Source organism: Aphelocoma coerulescens, chromosome 6 (genome assembly GCF_041296385.1).
Source record: "Aphelocoma coerulescens isolate FSJ_1873_10779 chromosome 6, UR_Acoe_1.0, whole genome shotgun sequence".
In the NCBI taxonomy this organism is placed as follows: Eukaryota; Metazoa; Chordata; class Aves; order Passeriformes; family Corvidae; genus Aphelocoma; species Aphelocoma coerulescens.
In genome coordinates this window covers 21,053,562-21,073,639 of record NC_091020.1, presented here as the reverse complement: position 1 = coordinate 21,073,639, position 20,078 = coordinate 21,053,562, and the positions used below count along the sequence as shown (strand labels likewise).

The window sequence follows — 20,078 nt, the reverse complement described above, 5'->3', positions numbered from 1 at the left end:
GAATAAGGACCCTGCTTATAGGAAGTAATGTTAACTAACAAACTGTACTCGGCCCTTTCCTGCTCATAGAAACAGGATACTATTAGTGAGAACAATTCACAGAAATTGCACATCCAGGAAAACCAGGCAAGCAAAGCATAACAGCTAAACTAAGATTAATAAAATCTTTTTTCTGAATAGGCCATAGCTGAGTTCTGTGTTGTTCTGGCATGTAATGTGAGCTTTTAAATAGAGTGGTGAGATGTAATTATGAGTAAGAATGGCAGAACTGGAATGTAGGTAGTGTCTGGCATTGAAAGGCTGCTTAGGTTTTAAGAAATGTGCTTATTACCATAACTGCAATTGAATGACCGGAAACACCTGGACATTATTTTATAAAGCTTTTTAGGGTGTATGCAGCCACCTATATGAAATTACTCTGTGGAAAAATCCCTACAAAGTTTGTAGCTTGTGTAAACAGAAAATATCTTTGTATATTGTAGGACAAAGGAAGTTTCTGCAGTGTTTCCTGTGAAATTGCAGCTCAAATGGAGTGTGTGATACAGTATCGTGGTTAGGGATGCCATGGTTATAGTCACAGTGACAGGTCTGTTTGAAGGGCAGAATCTTAATTTGCATTGTCGGTGTTTTGTGCCTGCACTGTTCCCACTGAACTCATCATGCAAATTTGAATTGTGAATATTACTTAATTTTATAATTTTATTTAGTATATCTCTGTGTTACTGTTTCCTTTGGGGTGTTTTTTCAATGAAAGGAGAAATAGGAATAGCATCTAGTGGGCCACTTCTTGCAATGTGTGTGTGGGAGCTGGTTGAGGGCATCTCCAGCACCAGGACAAAATTGGCATTGGTAGCAAGATATTAGTAGTAAAAACATTATTTTCCATAAGCACAGTCTCTTCATTTGGGAGTTGGTTTATTTGTGTGTGTATATTGTTTTAAATATTACTTTGAAAAATTAAATAAAAAGTGTATGGTTGGAGGGGGTTTCTTTTGTGCCTGCATTTAATTGATCAAAGTAATTAGTAATTTTCCTTCCCTGCACAATGCTTAATTTGAAGCTCTACAAATGAATCTTTTTCTCTTGCTTCCATTGCAGGTCAGAAGTTGCATGGTCAGACTTACATTCTGTGTCAAACTTGTACAACTGTTGTACAGACACATGTAATTCCTGTCATTGTCACAGCATTCATGGAGTTGTAACTGATTGGCACTTACTGAGTGGTTATCAGTATCCTGAAAGGAATGTGTACATACAGTTTTTAATTGCTTAATATGTCTTGTGTAATCAGGAAATGAAAGACTCTGTGGCAATATAGGCACGGCTGGGGAAACCTGCAATTCATCCTAGAAATGGGACAGAACAGGATGGGTTGGGGGAGGTGTGAAAATGGTGAAAGGTGGCAAGTCATTAATAAGGAGTTTCTTTGTCCTGTAAAAAGATTGCTGCTTTTTCTCTATTTTCTGACATGGTTTTTTGGCTATTTTAAAATACGTGATCTGTTTTAAAAGTTTCTGCTGCTGTTAGAGCCTATTATTATAAATGATTACTAGGAGAATTGTTCTCTCAAAAAATTTACAGTAATGCTTCATGAGCTTGGATTTGTCGTTCCTGAATATGGATTGCAATTAAAAATAGAATCGTTGCCTATTTAAAAGAACACAAAAAACAATCCCCAAAACCTTCAAGAAACAATATTTTTTTAAAAACTCCAAGGGGATTTGTTAAATATTTTTTTTCTTTATTTAGTAGACTGTTCTAGTAATGATTTTAAGTGACAGAGTTATCACCAACCAGGAATTCATATATCTTCTGAATCACTATTGTCATTGAAAGTATGGAGATTTTATTTTTAATAAAATAAACTCTTCAAGTTCATTTTTTTGCCTAAAGTATGAGTTCCTGAGCAGTTCTGCTTTTTTCCTTTGAAAAGTTACAACTATTGCTATATATATGAGATCAAATTACTTTAGTTCCCATTCTGATTATTCTTGCAATTATTTTTCCATGCTAAACCAAGAAGATTACAGTAAAAGTTGTATTTAGGTGTCTGGTTATTGTCATTTTCTAGTCTAGAGGCCATAGATGCAGAGATAAACTGGAGATGAGGAGGGGAAAAAGCAAATTTGGGATATTTGTTGAACTTACAAAAAATAATTTTGGGCTCCTCTCCTTTTACACTTAATAGTCTGTATGCATGTCAGTTGTCTGCCCTTCCAGTCGTCCAGTCAATGTATTAAATTAATTTTTGGGCTTATATGATTTTTTTTTCTTCTAACTTTTTATTTCCCTCCTCCTTAGTGAAATGCTCATCCTCTTTCAATCCTGCCTACACTCAGGCATTTAAGGACATCTATCCTTAATTGCATGCACAGAAATATTTGTATGAAATGATAGCAGAAATGTATTTTTGAAGTGAGACTGTAACCATTTGTGAAGACATTTATGATGCTCACTTGGAGTGATAATGTATATGTATGGACTTGTCATTATGGAATAGATCAGATGATTTCAGGATAATTGATTTTTAGTATTATTTTTGAAGGGTTGTATGGAATTCTTGGCATGTTAAGTTTTACGATTTTTGACTGAATTTTAGTTCTCTGGAGATGAGCCCTTTTGCTTACTTAACAGTTGGTGTTTTCGTGCATAGGATGGTGCCCTCTGGTGCTTCAATATATTTTTACATGTAAACACAAAAAGTCATCAATAAGACCTATTAAATACACGTTTTTCATATTGTGGTTTAGTTTTGAAAGTAAAAGTTTTAGGGAAGTTTTTTTACGGTATAAAGTAAACTTATTTTATTGTTTTAAATTGGAAAATGGTTGCATATCTGAAAATTCTACTTCATCTTTTCTTGAGACCTGAATTCAAATCTGTTTATGCTTGTCTTTCTCCCTTCAGCTTACCTGGTAAAAAAGATCAAAGTAAAAATATCCCTATTGCAATAAAATGCATCCAGTGAACTGAGACATCTTTTTCCTTTAGGTTAGTCTCTGACTACTCCTAGTTTATTTTTTTTTCCTTTTTCAGTTACTTTCTACACTATCTTCTTTTTACCTAGACTGACATTAATATGACTCATCCAGTTGTTGGGATGAGTAAAAAACAAAAGTGTCTCAGTTTATATACAGAGTTCTGGGAATATAGACAAAGAACCTGCTACACATTACCAGGAAAGTTGTTCAGCTCTGCTTGTGCTCTTCATGGGTTCCCTGCTTGCCCTGTTGATTAGGAAGGAACATCAATTAATGTTCTCTCATTCCAGATTGAAAATTAAGGTGATAACGTTGTGCAGTTTTGGGTTTTTGGGTTTTTTTGGGTGCCAAAATCAAATATAAACTTCAGTCTCCAACAACAGTGATTTTCTCCTGTTTTGATCCAGTTTGAAGTCTCCTACCAAGGAAAAAACTTTGTCAAAGTTTCGTGATATGAATCAAGCACTAGTAGTCTATAGGTTCCTGTAGCTGTGCAGATCAGAGGTTGAAAGCAGTTGTAATAAGAACTGATCATATCTTTCAGTTTGACACAGTTCAAATTTGTGCTATGTTTCAGACTGTCAGCATCTACTTCAGGGGTCCATAAAGCTGAAGAAGATCCTTGGGGCTCTTCATTCAGAGGTGTATAAATGTAAACAGAACCTGAAAGAACTGTATTACACACGTGAAACTTCTTTTGGTATCCTAGGCACATTTGCCCCTTTTTATGACACTTCCTCCTGCTGGATGTGAAGCAATTTACAGTGAGAGAGAGATTTTTAGGGTAGACATAATTGCATGTAATTGTCATCTCCTGAAGAAATGGAGCTAGAAGGGTTACTACTTCCTCACTCGCTTTCCAACAGAAAACACTCTGTGTGTGTGTGTTGTAAATTCAGTTAATTTTGTCTTGTAATTAAAAAAATTATCTCTAGGATGCTTTTAGGATTCCATGTCTCTTCAAGGTACTGCAATATTGGTCACTTGTCTGCCTGATAATTTAGTTCTCAAAAGTGGAGAATTATTATCAGCATCTCTTGCAGTGTCATTATCTGTTGAAATGTACATTTTCAGATAATTATTCAGAGGTAGCAATTACTTTATTTAGATAGGTGTAGATAATCTTTGAAATAAATATACGTATGGAAGATAAGCTTCAGTATCAGAAATAAACTATGATGTGTGGTGTTCCGTAATGGGTAAATCAGATGTGTATTGCCTCAGTTGTGTTTGCAGATTTGAGAAAAAGCCTGATTTCAGTCCATGGCCAGAGATGGCCTGGCTCTCCAGTGTACACTTACTTTTTCACAAAGGCCGGTGCTTTAGGCCAGACTTTGTTCTGAAGCCCCTGAAACAGCATGTGTAAAGTGTCTTCAGAGGACAATGTCCTAAGGGAGTCAGTAAACCCGTTTAATTCATCTTCTTCTCACCTAGATGGGAAAGTTGTGATACAAAGTGTGAATTTCTTCTAAATACTCTGATTTATTTCTGTAAAGGCAAGCAGTTCTTTCTCAGGGTTTTTTTCACTTGCGTGCTGACAAGCGTTGATTTGTTGTTCCCACAAGATGGAGCTGTCTACATATGTAATTAACGTGGAATTTATACTACTGGTGCATCTTGGGGAGCTCTGTCAAAATACTGCTTTAAATCATAGGTCACAATTTTATTAGTATCTTTGCAGAAAAGGGTACAATGTATGACACAAAACAGTAACTATTATTTGAAGGAGGTAGGGTAATCTTGTGATTAAGGCATTGGGAGGTACGCAGTATTTCTTTCTTCCCCCCCATTTCGAACATTTATTCCCTGTATTATTTTCAATTAAATATTGTGATAATACCCCTGAGATTAAAAACCAGTACTTTATTATCATTAAATTTAAGCATAAGCAGCCTTAATATTGAGGAAAACCTAATCAATTCTGATTTTTATAACAGTGAAAACTGTATTACCTATGCTATGTTGTATGTACTTCCAGAACTTCTGGCTGTGTTTTCTGGAATTTTTTGATAACATTTTAAGGAACAATCTTCTGATTGCAAAGGATTCCCTTTTCAGTATTTTAACAGCATGTGTGAAAGTGTTGGCACAGATGTGAAATGAATAAAAAATTATCAAGGCAGCTATTGGATACCTTCAAATCATCAGGCAATAACTAAGTCCAAAAAGACAGTGCATTGCTACCATCAAAGAAAGTTTAGTGTTACAAACTCAAGTATGCAGTTCCTCTTGCACCATCTTTTTGCAATCTCATTCTCCTTTTAGATATATTTTCTTTACTGAGTTTTACTGCTGTTTTCATTTATACTTACATTACACAATTTACAGTTTGAGCATATGGTGATAGATAGAAGTCTCCTGTCTTTGTGATAATGCCTCTCCTTTCTCACTTCTCTTTGAGAACACTGGAAGGAGACCTAAACTTGGAGGCTTCTTCCGCCCTTAAACAGAAAGGCTAAAGAAAGCAGTAATAAAATGAACTTTTGTTTTTGTGTATGGTGTTTTTATTGGTTTGTTTTTGTTGGTTTGTTTTTTTTGGGTTTTTTTGTTTGTTTGGGTTGGGTTTTTTTGAGTTGGTTTGTTTGTTTGTTTTTGGGGTTTTGTTGTTGGTTTGGTTTGGGTTGGTTTTTGGTTTTTTTGGGGTTTTTTTCTGTCTTTTTGCTTTAGGATGCAGTGCAGTATAGGTGGTGAGTCCAGCACGTTTAGAGGAGGCTCATGCTTTCAGTTATCTGGGAAGGCACTTTGATACATCTGGTCCTCCTAATCTTTTTTTTCTTCTCCAAGGACTCTGAAGACAGTTGGATGTCCCTCTGTGTCCACCCTCTAGCTTCCAGCCTCTCTGACCCTTTTCTTAATGGAGCAATATTCATGTAACCAACCTTTTTATTTTGGAGTGCTGCAACATCAGTCATTGAACCTTTTTCTCATCCCTTCCCCATTTCTTTACAGGTGGCAGTGCTATGCTCCACATGCTTGCCCCTGTGTCTTCTCACAGAGAACATTAGGTTGCCTAATGAGGCCTCACTCAATGCCCACTGTGTCTTGTGCCTTTCTTTCCTCCCGGGCCAGGATGCTGCTTCTCCTGCCCGCCAGCACTGGGTTCTGGGTGTGGGTATTTCCCCCTGGCAGATGCAGGTCACTTGTGACCATTCACCACAGCCCTTTAAAGCTCAGTCATCCTGGGCAGCCTTGAGGGAGCCCTTTCAGGCAGTCTGACAGGAACCTCAAGAGGAGAGACTTACGGGCACACTTTTGCTCCTTCCAGCTGTCATTTCAAACTGTGGCAGTGGAAATGGTGAGGGGTGAACCACTTTATGGGTCAACAACCTTTTTTTTCCCCTGGTGCACTTTGGAGGAAAAAACCTGCTTTCAGTAGCATAGCCTTATTTTTCTGTCCCCAACAACAAAAGGGGTTGTTCTTGGAATATTTTGTTCAATAGATTTTTGCCCTGAGAAGATACCTATAACAAGCAGAACGTAAGGAATTGGCTTTCTTCCTTCAGAATGTAGGAGAGCATGTTGCCTTTCTTATGTCTCTTAAGTTCAGTTGCTTCTCTGAATATATTGTACGAGGTTAAAAGAAACTCAAAAAGCATAAGGAATCTTGTTACAAGTCTTTTCAATCTCTTCTGCATCCTTTTCTTCACTGAATGGTCATGTTCCTGTCAGACACTCAGCCATAGGTTTGTTGTGCTGATGATGAGCCCAGATCTCATCAAAGCCCAGGGGTCTAGTTAGAAAAGGGAATCTTGAAGAATACAGGAAATCACACTTCTCCAAGAAGATTGGGAGGGAAGTACTTTTTTGTCTACTCAAGAGTTTTAGAGGCTTTGACTCATGGTTACCTGGTTCTTGAACTTAAGACTGTACTTCTGCAAGCAACACTGAAACCCTTGGAACTTCAGCCTTTTCTTTTCCTCATCTTAACTTTTTAAAATTTTTATTTTTTTTACAAACCGGCTTCTCCTTATAAATGTCTGGAGAAAACTTTGTAATTATGAAAGGAAATTAGAAGCTAAAAAAGCAATTTAAAGATTTTTGATCACTTCTATTTTCTAACACTCGTAGTTTGCAGTGCAAACGTTTGTATGTGTATGACTAAATCATCCTCGTATTGCTGCTCTCATTCTATGTGAAAAGCTATTTTAAAACTGCCTGTCTTTGCTGTTGTTGCTGTATGAAATTATTAATCAACTTTTTGAACTGTCTGTGCCTTGTCTTTGTTGGGAGACTCCATACCTTTGGTTTTGGTACAGTTCTATGTAAAACCTCCTGCTTCCTCTGACGAAGTCTAAAGCTTTAAATTGCCCTCTGCCTCTTTCACTCATTTTTATGCTGGAGCATTTTTCCACGCAGATTTCTGTTTCTGATGCTGCTTAGCAAACAGCACCAGTAATTTCTTCCAAGTCACGTTTCCTCCTGGAGGTTTCAAAGTGAGCTATTAAAGAATTAGTAAAATAAGCCAAAAGACCTGATTCTAGCCCTTCCTGACAGTTAGATCCCATGGAGGAGGCAGCCTTAGGCGTGTGCATGCCACAGTTTTGCCCTGGGAGCCAGTGGGCGTGGGCAGGTGGGGACAGAGCCTTGGGGATTGCCAGGGGTCCGGCTGCTGCCGCACAATGCTCCGGTCATTCCGGCTGGAGTCATCCGACCCTGATTTAGTTGGATAACTCTGCTGGTAGGAATACCAGGAAAGCAAATTTGTATGTTTGCACTTCTTTATATTTAGCAAAGAGTGGAATTTGATGGAAAAGCGATCCATGCTATTTGAGGTGGTTGGAGAAACTGATTCTTTTGTACCCATATTTGAGCATTAGGGCATAAATAACAGACCAGTGAGGCTCAGGTCAACCATGATGTAACTGGTTAAGCACCTGGATTAATGCCATAAGGGCTGGGTTTTGTGCCATCAGTTCTCGGTTTTGTGCCATCTTTTTTTTAATGCTGATTTTGGTGGAGTGGATCCACCAAAGGATACCACTAACATCAAGTTTGCTCACTTTTATTTTCTTTTTAAGAGAGATAGGTTTCAATAAAGATCGTTGCATACATACTATTTTCAACTGGGGATAAAAGTAAACTCTGATTTTCTTATTTGTATTTAATAGGTCTGTATATGATGACCAACCAAATGCACATCAGAAGTTTATGGAAAAACTTGATGCCTGCATACGTAACCATGACAGGGAGATAGAAAAAATGTGCAATTTTCACCATCAGGGCTTTGTGGATGCTATTACAGAACTTCTTAAAGTTAGGGCTGATGCAGAAAAACTAAAGGTAAGGAACAAGTTTTTCAGAGTTTCATATATCATCTTTGAATCTAAAAGAAGGAACTGGACTCTTATACTGAAGATTTAGTATTTATCTCATGCATTCTGATGTTTGCAGCAATTTTTAGAAGTGAACTGGATTTGTGATTAAAGCTGTGTTACCTGATACAGTAATTTACATTTACAAAGCTGAATATTTGATTAGATCTCATTCTGATTTTTTTAATGTGTGTTTTCAGAAAATGCTACCAAATTACTTTGCCTTTTTTAAAGACTTCCTCAGAAGGTAAAGGACAACAAATGATAAACACAGTATTTCTGAAATAGGGCTTTTCCTAATCGTGCATTTATATGTTAGACCTTAGAAGAATTTAAAGTCCTTATTAGAAAACTAAAAATACCACAATTATACATGAAAAAAAATTGTTCTTTACTTTGTAATGAGCAGAAGAGTAGGTGATGTTAGTAGTTTTCATGAGATATGAGAACCAAGATTTACTCACAGATCAGAATGCAGAATAGTGAATTATGAGATCCGTCCCTTTTAGCTCTCCTTACACTTTTGAGAGCAAAATATGCACACCAGACAGAATGAGCATAGTTCATCAGAGGTTATGATTAGAGGACCATTATATAAAGGATATTCAGATAACAAGAGACCAAATACAGCATCAATGAGGTCATTGAGCATCTTTGTTCAGAAATTAATGAGATTTTTAATAAACTAGAATGTGCTTCCTTATTATGATGACCTAATGAGTCACTTACTATGTGGGAAAATCTGAGGTTGAGCTTTGCCTGCACCTGCAGCATTAAAATGTTGCTGTGGTTTGGAGATTTCCACGTTTGATGTTAATCAACCACCCAGTGTTTGCATTCAGCAAAGTATGAATGTTTAATTACCATAAAATGCAATCACCATTTCTTACAGACAATGAATGGCCCATAGAGCTCATTGAGGTTATCAAAAAGGGACCAGTGGTCAATTGGGTCAATGATTTGAATTGTTTGACAGACCTACAGAAACAAGGAAAGTTCAAAAATCCCAAGTAAATTTGAGAAGTTTGCCACAGAATCTGTTAGAAAGAACTGTCATAAGTAATTGAAGTTAACAAAAGCCCTTTGCGATCAAAAGTTCAAGTTCAAGCTGTAGAGTTAATTTGAATTTGCATTTCTTTGTTCTAAGTTTCTCAGGAAGCATGATCTGATTACAAGGGTGAGCAGTCACATCAGGGCAATATATGCATATTTGTCTAACAAAGGTGAAATTATTTTTAAGGTCCAAGTTACTGATACCAACCGAAGGCTTCAGGATGCTGGGAAAGAGGTGAGAGAATGGTGCTTCCTATATGGGCATTATGAATTTTTGTAGCAAAATAAATTTATTTGCATAATTTAAGTGTGATTTTCTTTCCTTTTTTAAAAAAATAAACCTTTAAGGTGATAGCTCAAACAGAGGAAATCATCCGATGCAGAGTTCAACAGCGGAATATTACAACAGTTGTGGAAAAACTACAGTTGTGTCTTCCAGGTGAGTGACCTATAGCTAAATAAGATGGCAAACTAAATAAAGTAAGTCACAATAGCCAAAAGGAAAAGACTTTTATTTTTTCTAAGTTGTGGTCCTGTAACATCCAGTTTAACAAAAAAATTAATAGGTTTTTAAAAAACGTCAAAATGTAGGTTTCATGTCTTTTATCATATTTGACACAGAGCAATTGCGACACTGTCAGAAGACAGTGAGACATTTAAATGATCCAAACAATGTGGCCACATACAACTTTGAATGAACTAATATTTTTAATATGTTAAACAATTCATTTTTTTGCTTGAGAAGGTGGGTTTTAGTGTTTGAATACTGGGGAAAATACTAATGATACTCTTTCAACATTGTACAGATTCTAGCTATGTGCCACTACAGGTGTTTTAACATAAAACCTAAGGACTCTAAATGTTGTTTCAGGAAGGTAATATTGTAGGATTGCACATAAGCTCCCTAAGGGTTTTATCCTGTTTGTCATATTGGTGTAAAGTAGATTTGAGAATTTTTCTTTGTGAAGTCTTCTTGTTGACATGTTCTAAGTACAGTAGGTGGTACTGTTGCCTTTTTATGGAGACAGGCCATGGACTGGTAATGCAGATAAGGTTGTGGCATGTAGTAAGTGAATGAATATGCTTGATATGTATAGTGTTGACTGTTTTGTTAATTATTTTTAATTTAAAAGCTGTTAAGAGTTCAGTTATTTTTTTCTTTTTTAGCTGCATTCTAGAATCTTTTTTTGCTAGGTTTATCACATTTATGCTATAGTAGTAATTAAATAAGGTAAATATAGAACATCCTTTTCTGTTTCTAATTTTGTCCTTTACAGTACATATTTTCCTTTTTTATTAACTAAAGCCATAATAAGACTAACAAATTAATCTGCTTGTTTTTATGCAGCGCTGGAAATGTACAGCAAACTAAAAGAACAGATGAGTGTAAAAAGGTGAGTAAACTTATTTCTATGAGAAAAAATGTAACATTTGTAAGTAAGTTGATAGAATAGCAAACACTTACATAGACAAGTAAGTGTTCTAAGTCTGTAGCTTGGCATATGTGTAGTCTTTGTTTCCTACTGGCCTGTATTTCAAGAATATTTGAAAATGTTGTATTAAAGAGCTTCTAGGACTTTAGTGATTGCCATGAAAAATAGTGTTTACTTAAATGGGCATGACATGTAATGAAGTTATGATTATAAAATATGAAATAAAATTTGCTCTTCTTTATTACTTAATGTAGTTTAAGAAGCAAGAAAAGTAAGATCCTTAGGGACTAAAGATCTTTCAGAGTACATTAATAGCTGATTAATATATTGTCATATATTTAAATCAAACTCATAATGCAAGAAAAAAGGACATTTTACTCCTTATACCTTTCTTTAGACCTATCTGGTTTCTCTATGCTTTTGTGTAAATGCAAATATGAGAATGAAGTGCAGATAATGTATTGTGGTTTGGGGTTTTTCCCTCTGTGACAAGTTGACTTGTTAAAAAGAATAAAAAATATAATTAAAAATGAATTTCTAGAATAACAGTTTATAACTAGTACATGACTAGCTGCTCCTTCCTATTGTGTCTCCACTTTTCGTCCTCTCAGGGAGCCACTCACTGCTGCTGTAGTCCCAGTAATCCCCAGTTCTACCTCCCTCCACGGCAGCTTGGCTGCCCCTGCCCCATGCTTTAGCTGCATCCTGCCCCACTGGGGCTGCTGCCTGCACCTCGCACACCCACCCCAGCAATACCACTGCTGCTATTTTCTTCTTCATGATTTCCATATCCTCACTGCCACCGTGATCCCTGCCTGGTGTGCTCAGTCACTGGTGCTCTGTGCCTGCCCTTTCGGGATTCCTGGTTGCTGACGGTGCCTCTTTGTGCACTTGGCACCACTGCAGGGAGCTCCTGCTGACAAGTCTGTCTGGACAGGACTGCTTCCATTTGGAACTAGCTGTGCATGGTCAGTTGTCTGCCGGGCTGCTATGTAATCCAGATTTACTTTTGGACTGTTTGTCTGGATTTCAGTTTCTGAGTAGCCAACACCTCCTACCATACTGTTGGACAGCTGAAAAACCTCAACAGCAGCCACTGTATATGAACAATCAGCTCTGAAGCCTGTGTGCAGACATGTCCAAAATGCTTCAGATTAACTGTACACATCAGCTCTATGAACATTGCAGCAAATCTGATGCATCTTTGACAGTGATATATGTGCTACACGATATCTAGGTATGTTTGCTCTTTAGGAGGTCTTTGCAGAAATAAAAAAGCTTTAAGAATGACCTTACAGCTATGGCACTGGGGTGTTTCTTATTACAATTAAAACATGCTGTATGTGAAGCAGTGTGGTAGATCTCATCAGCTTGGCTACTATGCAATACTAGCTTTGAACAGGGCACTGGTTTGGCATCTGCTTAGAGCAGCTGGCATGTAGTAGTGGTAGTAGCATGTTATTGCAGCGTTCTTGGAGCAGCTCTGCATAAAGATGTAAATAGTCCCCTTGCTACTCCAGTCAGAGATCAGACTGAAGAGTGTGCTGTCTGAATCACACCACTTCCCTCTGCAAGGTCTTCTGTGGACTATGCTATGTTTAGTGTGCTGAAAATACTGGAAACACTGGGTTCAAGCGTGCATTCTGCCATACCTTTGCTCTGTCAGGCAAGGCAAGCAGTGTTCTAGTTTTTGAATTGCAGGGGAAGTTGTAGTTCCTAATGTCATCATGTAAAGAGCATTTAGGTGAGGTAAAATTGCTGATGGTTTTTAGCATTTTGACTCCATATTTGCTGGTGGTTTTGTAGAGTCCACTGGTGGTTGATGTGCTTTCTGAGAAACCATCAGCACTCTTCAAATCTTAAACTTATATCTGATAATTTTCCTGTGGAAATTGTTGCCAGACAGGAAGTCTTGAAAGTCAAAGGACTCCTGAATTGAGGAGTTTGGACATGTTATTGTCATACCATAAAAAGATCTAAAGGAAAGGGGAGATGCCATAGCTTTGATGTACCATGCCTTGAAATCACATGGAGTGCAGAAGGCTTAGACTCTGCTGCAGGCTACTGCTTCAGCTCAGATAACTCTTTCATTAGCTACACTACAGTTACTATTTTGCCCGTGACTTACAATTCCCTATAATACAGCCTACAGGTGGCTATCCTATGGAACTTGCAGGTAATGCAAGTGGTAATTACCTTGTGGCTCAGCAGAGTGCATGTATCCTGGCCTTTATCACTACTAAAAGATTGAGCAACAGCAAGGACATCCATAGTGTCAGTGCAAAGACCTGACAGCTGATGTGTGCACATACAAGGGATTTCAAAATTGATCTTCCTAAGTTTTGCTGTGAAGCTTTTTCCTGGAAGAGTCAGAGAGAGTAGCAGTCACAATCCCAGACATAGCAAAGCAATGAGGAATGTTTGATTTAGGCAAAGATAATTTCTCATAAACCTTCATTGAGGTTTGTTAATGCAGCAAAGCTTTCACTGCTCTTTTTTAATAAAAAGATATCTTGCCTTTCTCTGCTAGTGGCCTTTCAGAATGTATTTTTGTTATTCCATTGTCTTACAGTCTTGCACCATGAATAAAACTCTCAATTCTAATGTTTAAAGGAAGGGAAAACAAAAATATGGATACTCTATATGTTTGGGGGATAGTTGTTACAGAGAAAGATTGGAATTTCATTTCCTTTTTTCCCTGGTAGATCTCTTTTGAGATAATGCAGGACTTTGGGTCCAGAATACATACTGCTTTGTGCAGATGAAATAGAGGTTTATGGAGAAGTCCAAAAAGCCATCTGTTGATAGCAACTTTTGGTCCTTACCAACATGGGTAACATTTGAACTGATGACCTAGAGGTGAAAGGCTCTGTATCCTATTTATCTGTCTCCTGAGCCATGGATAACACAAGTTGACAAGAACTGTAGTAGTGAGAGGAAGTAACTGCAGAATCTGCTCTAAACAGACACAGTTGGCTGGAAAGAGTTACGGAGGGTTTAAAGTCTTAACTGGGGAAGCACAAAGGAGAAGTGTGGTTTTCTTGCTGCTCTCCCAACCGCCTAGTGGGGGCTATGCACTTAGACAATTTGAGCTTGAATTTTAAGTCTGAGATAAGGTCATCACACATTTCATACAGCTCTGTTACCGTGGCCTTAGTGTTTGGATTTTGGTATGTGTCTTGGGAGAAAGGTCCCAGCTGCTTCAAGTGATTGTGGTCTAACTGGAAACAGTTAGAACTGGTGTTCTTGCAAGTCTTTTTCCACAATAAATATTACAAAAAACCCAAACCCATCATAAAATGAAAATAATTAAATAGGTCAGTCTGCTAAGGTTGTTGCCGAATCTTCTCAAATCTTCTGTGAGATGGACTGAAGAATGAGTATAGTGTTTCAGAGTGAGCTTTTTGCCCTGAAAGACTTGGATTTGTTTTTTGACCTTGGTATAAGCTTTTTTCCAAACTGTGGGAAAGACAGAGTTGGTTAGATATTTAGGTTACTAAAACTCACTGAGACAGCCATGCAGCCTTTCTCTGCATAAACCTTTCAACCATCCAAATAAACTTTAAGACATAAGGGATGCAAATATGAAAAGTTCATAATTTGTATAATTTGGTTTCACCCACGTGTGTATGGAAATAGATCAGATAAAACCATGGTGATTTGATTTTGTTTTTCTGCATTGTTTTAGAACCATGTCAGAATGAAGCACTGGCTTTTACCAGCTGCAAATCAATGCTTCCCAGAGGTACCATGGATATGGCAAAAAAACCCATCAAAATTCATATTTGATACTGAACTGTCAGCTGCTTTCTTTATCACCATTCTCAAGTCTTATTATTTCAATGATTTCACTTCTAAAAAAAATTTCCTACCACATCATTATTGACAAAAAAGGTATTCCACAGATCTTGTTTTTTTCCACACAGCAGCTCTTTAATCTCAATTTTGGAAATACTGAGCTTTTGATTGACTTTATACAAGTTATAGAGTTATTAGTGCCTCTGTCTCAGTTCATGGTCCTTTGGGCAACTGAAAAAATTGGTATACTGGGGAAGTTTAAAAATTAGGTTTAAAGTTGGTAAGACAACTAGATTTGAAAACAAAGACTTGTGGTAAAAGGATTTCAGTTGGAATTTCAACTGTCACCTTCAGGATCTCTCTGAATATGACTTTTCTGGAGCATTATTGAAAAATTCCAAGGAACTCCCTTTAACGTGTTTGGTAGTAAAGTTTTACGTATTTATTCAGTGGAAATGTAGTAAGCAGGAAAATACAGTATTTCCTTTAAGGGAAGCACTAAAGTTGGGGAATACTACTATTTTTTCTTTGTAAACTAAGTTTGTTTCCTTAATTAAAATAAAATGAGGATTCTGTCTCTCTTTTTTTACGGCAGAAAATTTTGGGCTATAACTACATGTTTTTTTACTTAATAAGCTTGTGTGCAAATAACATATTCTCAGTAAAATTCAGTCTTTGTGTTCATCTTGCTCTGATCTGTGTAATTTCTTTACTGCTGTAGTTTAACTTGGTGGAACTTTTTTAGTAAGTTATGGTATTCCTCTTTACTGACTCCAAACAACACTCTGCTGATAAAAATCTTAAAAGCTCTCTTTGTCATTTAAAGCATAAATGCATACTTCATGTACACTAAATTAATGGTCATTTTCTTTTAGTTTTGGGTTTTTTGTGTGTTGATGTTTCATATTCTCTACAGACCTGACTCTTCTGTGCCTGGGGCATTTTGCAAAGAATAAGATGATGCAAAACACTAATATTAATCTTTGAAATGGGGGGGGGGAGTTGGCTGTTTGTTGTGAGGGGTTTTTTTGTTTATTTTTGTGTTGTATTTTGGTTTCTTCTGTCCTGGTTCTTGATAGTATTAGAAGGTTCCATTTTTATAGTTTGGGTATGTTGGTAAAATCCATCATGCAATTTTCTTGTTCTGGTGTTGAAATGGATCATTTCTGCACAGTTATATCATATGACCCATGTTGGTGTATCAAACTTGTGTCTTTAGTTTCAAAAAATTACAAATTTTGCATTGAGGAGAATATCCTCACAAGATTAGCTCAGAAGAATAGACAGAAGAATACTATATGTATATGAAAAAATAACTTTGAAGATACTTCTTTAATTCATTTGTAGTCACATGGGCAATCTTCACCTTATGTGATTGATGATAAATGATGGGAGCTAATAATATTGTCAAAATCTTCAGCATTGAGTTAAATCTATGGAAAGTTTTAAAATCTGAATACGTAAATACATCATTCTAACTAATGATATGCAAAACTTTTAGTTTAAATCCTGACCTGCAGATGACCTTCAAATTAATAAGACTTCAGTGCTTTATCAGAACAGATGTTAAAAGGGCAAGGTCCTGAGCTCCATATATGTATAATTAGTAAGAGACTCTAGAATGGATTTAAAATGGATTATGTTAATTCTGATCTTAGAGCCAGCAGTCAAAAACCTTCCAGATGAACTAACAGTGTTCTGATAAGCTGATCTGTATAATTTAAATAAAAACCTTTTATACCATTTTGATGCTATTATGGTTTTATTCCCCAGAAGTCTCACCATGTGACACTCTTGGCCATTTTCTGTTTAGAAAAACAAAACCCACACACATAAACCCCCCAGATCTTTTCTTATGTGCAACATTCCCGTCACCTTATGTATATTTTATATAAACCAAGTGTATAATAAACAAAAGCTCCTAATTTACACTTGAAACCTCTTTATTTGCAGTCTTCTGAAAGCAGCTCTGTTCTGGAATAAAAGAGAAGATTTTTCCCATCCTCCAGCTTTGCTGAGTTGTTAACTTAGAAATGTCTTGATTAAGAAGATTCAAAACACTGTCTTAATTTCAGAATTGAACAAGAAGTCATGACTGTAGTTGTTAGTAATTTGTTATTGCTTGTGTACTGAAGGAAGCCAGAAACTTGAATTACATTTTTTGAAAGTGTTTACTCACTATATTTACAAAGTAATGTCTGGAAACTAAAGAACCATTAAGGACAATTTTCCAGGTTTTCTCATTTGAAGGGATTTTCCTCATATTCAGCTTTTTCCTTCAAAATAATTTGGTAATTTTCCAAATCAGATTATTTGGGACTTTCAGGAGGAAAAAGGAACTAAGATTATGGAAGAAAAGCTGAAAATGGGTTAAGGATATTACTCCATATTTGTGGAAAGAAAGGGTTGGAACTAGCAGCAAATTAACTCCATCTGATCTGAGTGTTTCTGCTTTTCCCATTTAAGACCAAGCTAGAAGGCTTTGGTTTACCTTACTCTGTTCTAATCAGGCAAACTAAATTCATTTTCCGAAATGCCTCCAGGGCTGAGTAGCTGGTAAGAATACTACATAAAGGAAAATTATTGTCACATCTGCAATTGACTGCTGTCCTACTCATGTTTAACCTGGTTCCTATTCCTCTCTTTAAAATGTGGTTGAGATCACAGGTTTGTTGATTACAGTACTTTGTTGATTCAATGTAGTTGTTTTCTGGGTGGGATAGACTGTATTTTATCAGAAGAGTTAATAGGTTTGTGGTTTACAGCGAAATATGATATACTGCTGGAAAAAAACATGGGTCAGGATAGGTGTATACATTGTCTTTTCTGACTAAGGATGGTGGAAAGAAGGTGGGTGTAGATGTGAGTCTGTGTTCACATATATCTGAAGAAGGCAGATACCTGCAGGCATGCTTTTTCAAGATTTTTTTCACTGTTTGGTGCATATACTGCAGTGTTGGGTGATTGGCAGTTTGTGTTTCAGAAAAAAGCTCCAACTCGTAAAAAACCCTAATGAGTTCAATCTCGAAGGGAAGATAATGGTTATGACTTTAGTGTCTCCATTCTGCAGGGTGCACCGTGTGGTCCTGGGACTGTTGATCAGAACAGTTAATACTATAGGAGCCTACTTAAAATTTTGACTTGGCTGAGCTACTCTGGCACTTCACAGGGGTTTTTTTTCAAACTTTATATGGATGACCTTTTGATTGTTAATTTTTCTAAAAACAGAGCAAACTAATTAGATGCGTATTGGTTGCATGTGTGATATTGATGTCTATATTTGATAAATAAATTATTTATTAACTTTTTATGAGAAGATACATAATTTTATTTTGATATCTTTTTAGGTACTATTCTGCTTTGAAAACAATGGAGCAGCTAGAAAATCTGTATCTTCCTAGAGTTAGCCAATACCGCTTTTGCCAGATAATGATAGAAAATCTTCCAAAACTGCGCGAAGAAATAAAAGAAATATCCATGTCAGATCTGAAGGATTTCTTAGAGAGTATTCGAAAGCATTCTGACAGAATTGGGGAAACTGCCATGAAGCAGGTAAGCCAGCCTAACAGGATGACTTCGGTCCTGTTGTTTATTGAAAATTTCAGTTTCATTAGTCTCAAATTATCCCAGAAGGTTTATTCAAAGATTACAGTCATCCCACAGACCTCTGAGTAAAGATGGAGAGCTGTGAAATGCTAACATGTTGTGTAGTTTTTATCAGTGTCCTAGACAAGAAGTAGTTTCCTCCCTGAGAAAGGAAGGAGAGATGCTGTGTATCTCAGGTTTTAAGAAATTACGAAATACTAGGAGTAGTCAGCTCCTGAATAGTCTGTTTCTCAGCAGCTACTGCACCAAAACAAAGAGCAGCCTATCTGGCCAGCTGGCCAGGATGAACTAGACAAAAGAAGTGTTGAGATAACTGCCTAGTTCTCTCTAAAGTGCTACTCGTACAGAAGACAGAGGTAAGAGCCAGGAGGACACTGAGCTGGGGGCCTTGCCTGCTCCATCACAAAATAATCTGCCACTTCAGAGCACAGGTACCAGGCAAGGTTTAAAGCAGTTAATGCTTTTAGAATTTATTCAGAGAGCAAATAAAATTTTCTTTTGACTTCTTGTTGACAGAATTCAGGTTGGGTTGCCATTTTGTCATCTAAGGTTCTTGTAAAATGCAGCATCAATTATTATAAATAAAACTTAATTGCAAGGTTGTGGTGTGCTGCCCTCAATAGTAAGGACAATATAGTGCCCTTGACTTCTGCAGCTGACTGCTCACTTAGACTTAACTGAAGACAGTAAAAAAATAGCTGGGAACTCAGATACCTGTACTTCATTTAAATACTGATTCTCTGTTTGTGATTTATGATCAGGAAAATTATGGATTGGTTTTTTTATTTTTTTCTGCCTTTAAAATTGTATTCTGGTAATTAGGGAAAAATTATGCAGGATTCACTATTGGATTCATTTATCATCCCAAACTGATGAAAGGCAAAATCACTGGTGTAGACTGAGGGTGCACGCATCTTGCAGTTATACTGATGCATATTCAATTGTACCACCTGTTTTTCATGTCATAGCATATACTCATCAGTGATGAAATTTGAATTACATGCCTCTTAATTGGTTCTACTCTTAAAACAGGCACAGCAGCAGAAAACCTTTAGTACTGCTCTTCAGAAGCAGAATAATGTAAACTATGGTCGGAATATGCATTTAGGTAGAAACAGAATTTTGGAATCCAAGAGTGAAATCACATTGAAGCGAACATTTGAAGATGAGGATGAACATGAAGAAGAGGTAACTTTGTACTAAATCAGTTCAACTTATTTAAAGTGAACTTTGTAGGTTTATTGAACAAAGCTCGCAGTACACTGTCTTTAGATGGTTAATATTAATTAGTAAAACACACAGAACACCTCCAAGGGCTACCAGTCCAGATCAGCATTTTAGGGTGAAAAATTAACGCTAATATTTTAGTTGTATTAATGCTAGCTTTAGCATTATGTTTGAGGACATTCAGTCAGACAGGACTTGCAGTCACTCTGGAATTCAGTTGCAACTTACATCATCCATTACCTGCCCACTGTTACATGGCCCACTGGAATATTCTGGTGTTGAGGACCTCAACTTGGGTTAGAACTCTTTCATCTGTCAAATACTCGGTATTCCTAAATTGAACAAAACAGTGAGTATTTAGACCTTTAAATCTGATGCTCAAAACACAGAGAAAGGAGTGTGGTATTGTAACACAAATAAAATATATTACTGTAATACAAAGGAAGGAGAGATTGGAGCAATTGTTTTATTGTTTTTGGATAGAAGCCATCCATTTTTGAGTCATTATGTAGACAAGTTCTGTTGGTAATAGATCCCATTTTGCAGATTATATGCTTATTATGTTTTATATACTCTTCTTTTTCCTTTACTTCTTCAGGTTTTAACTGCTCAAGATCTTGTAGACTTTTCTCCAGTCTACAGGTGTTTGCACATCTACTCAGTTTTGG

The 20,078-nt window shown here is 36.7% G+C and overlaps 1 protein-coding gene across 5 annotated transcripts in view; it reads left to right on the top strand.

The window, feature by feature from the left end:
* The window catches only part of EXOC6 (exocyst complex component 6), an 86,594-nt gene that overhangs the window by 12,333 nt on the left and 54,183 nt on the right, over window positions 1–20,078 (top strand). For all 5 annotated transcript variants that reach the window (XM_069019703.1, XM_069019702.1, XM_069019704.1 and 2 more), the window contains exons 2-8: window positions 8,090–8,261; window positions 9,534–9,581; window positions 9,695–9,785; window positions 10,695–10,740; window positions 17,925–18,129; window positions 19,216–19,371; window positions 20,009–20,077. In XM_069019703.1, the coding sequence (XP_068875804.1) occupies window positions 8,090–8,261; window positions 9,534–9,581; window positions 9,695–9,785; window positions 10,695–10,740; window positions 17,925–18,129; window positions 19,216–19,371; window positions 20,009–20,077 (787 nt within the window). The remainder of the gene's footprint in view (window positions 1–8,089; window positions 8,262–9,533; window positions 9,582–9,694; window positions 9,786–10,694; window positions 10,741–17,924; window positions 18,130–19,215; window positions 19,372–20,008; window position 20,078) is intronic.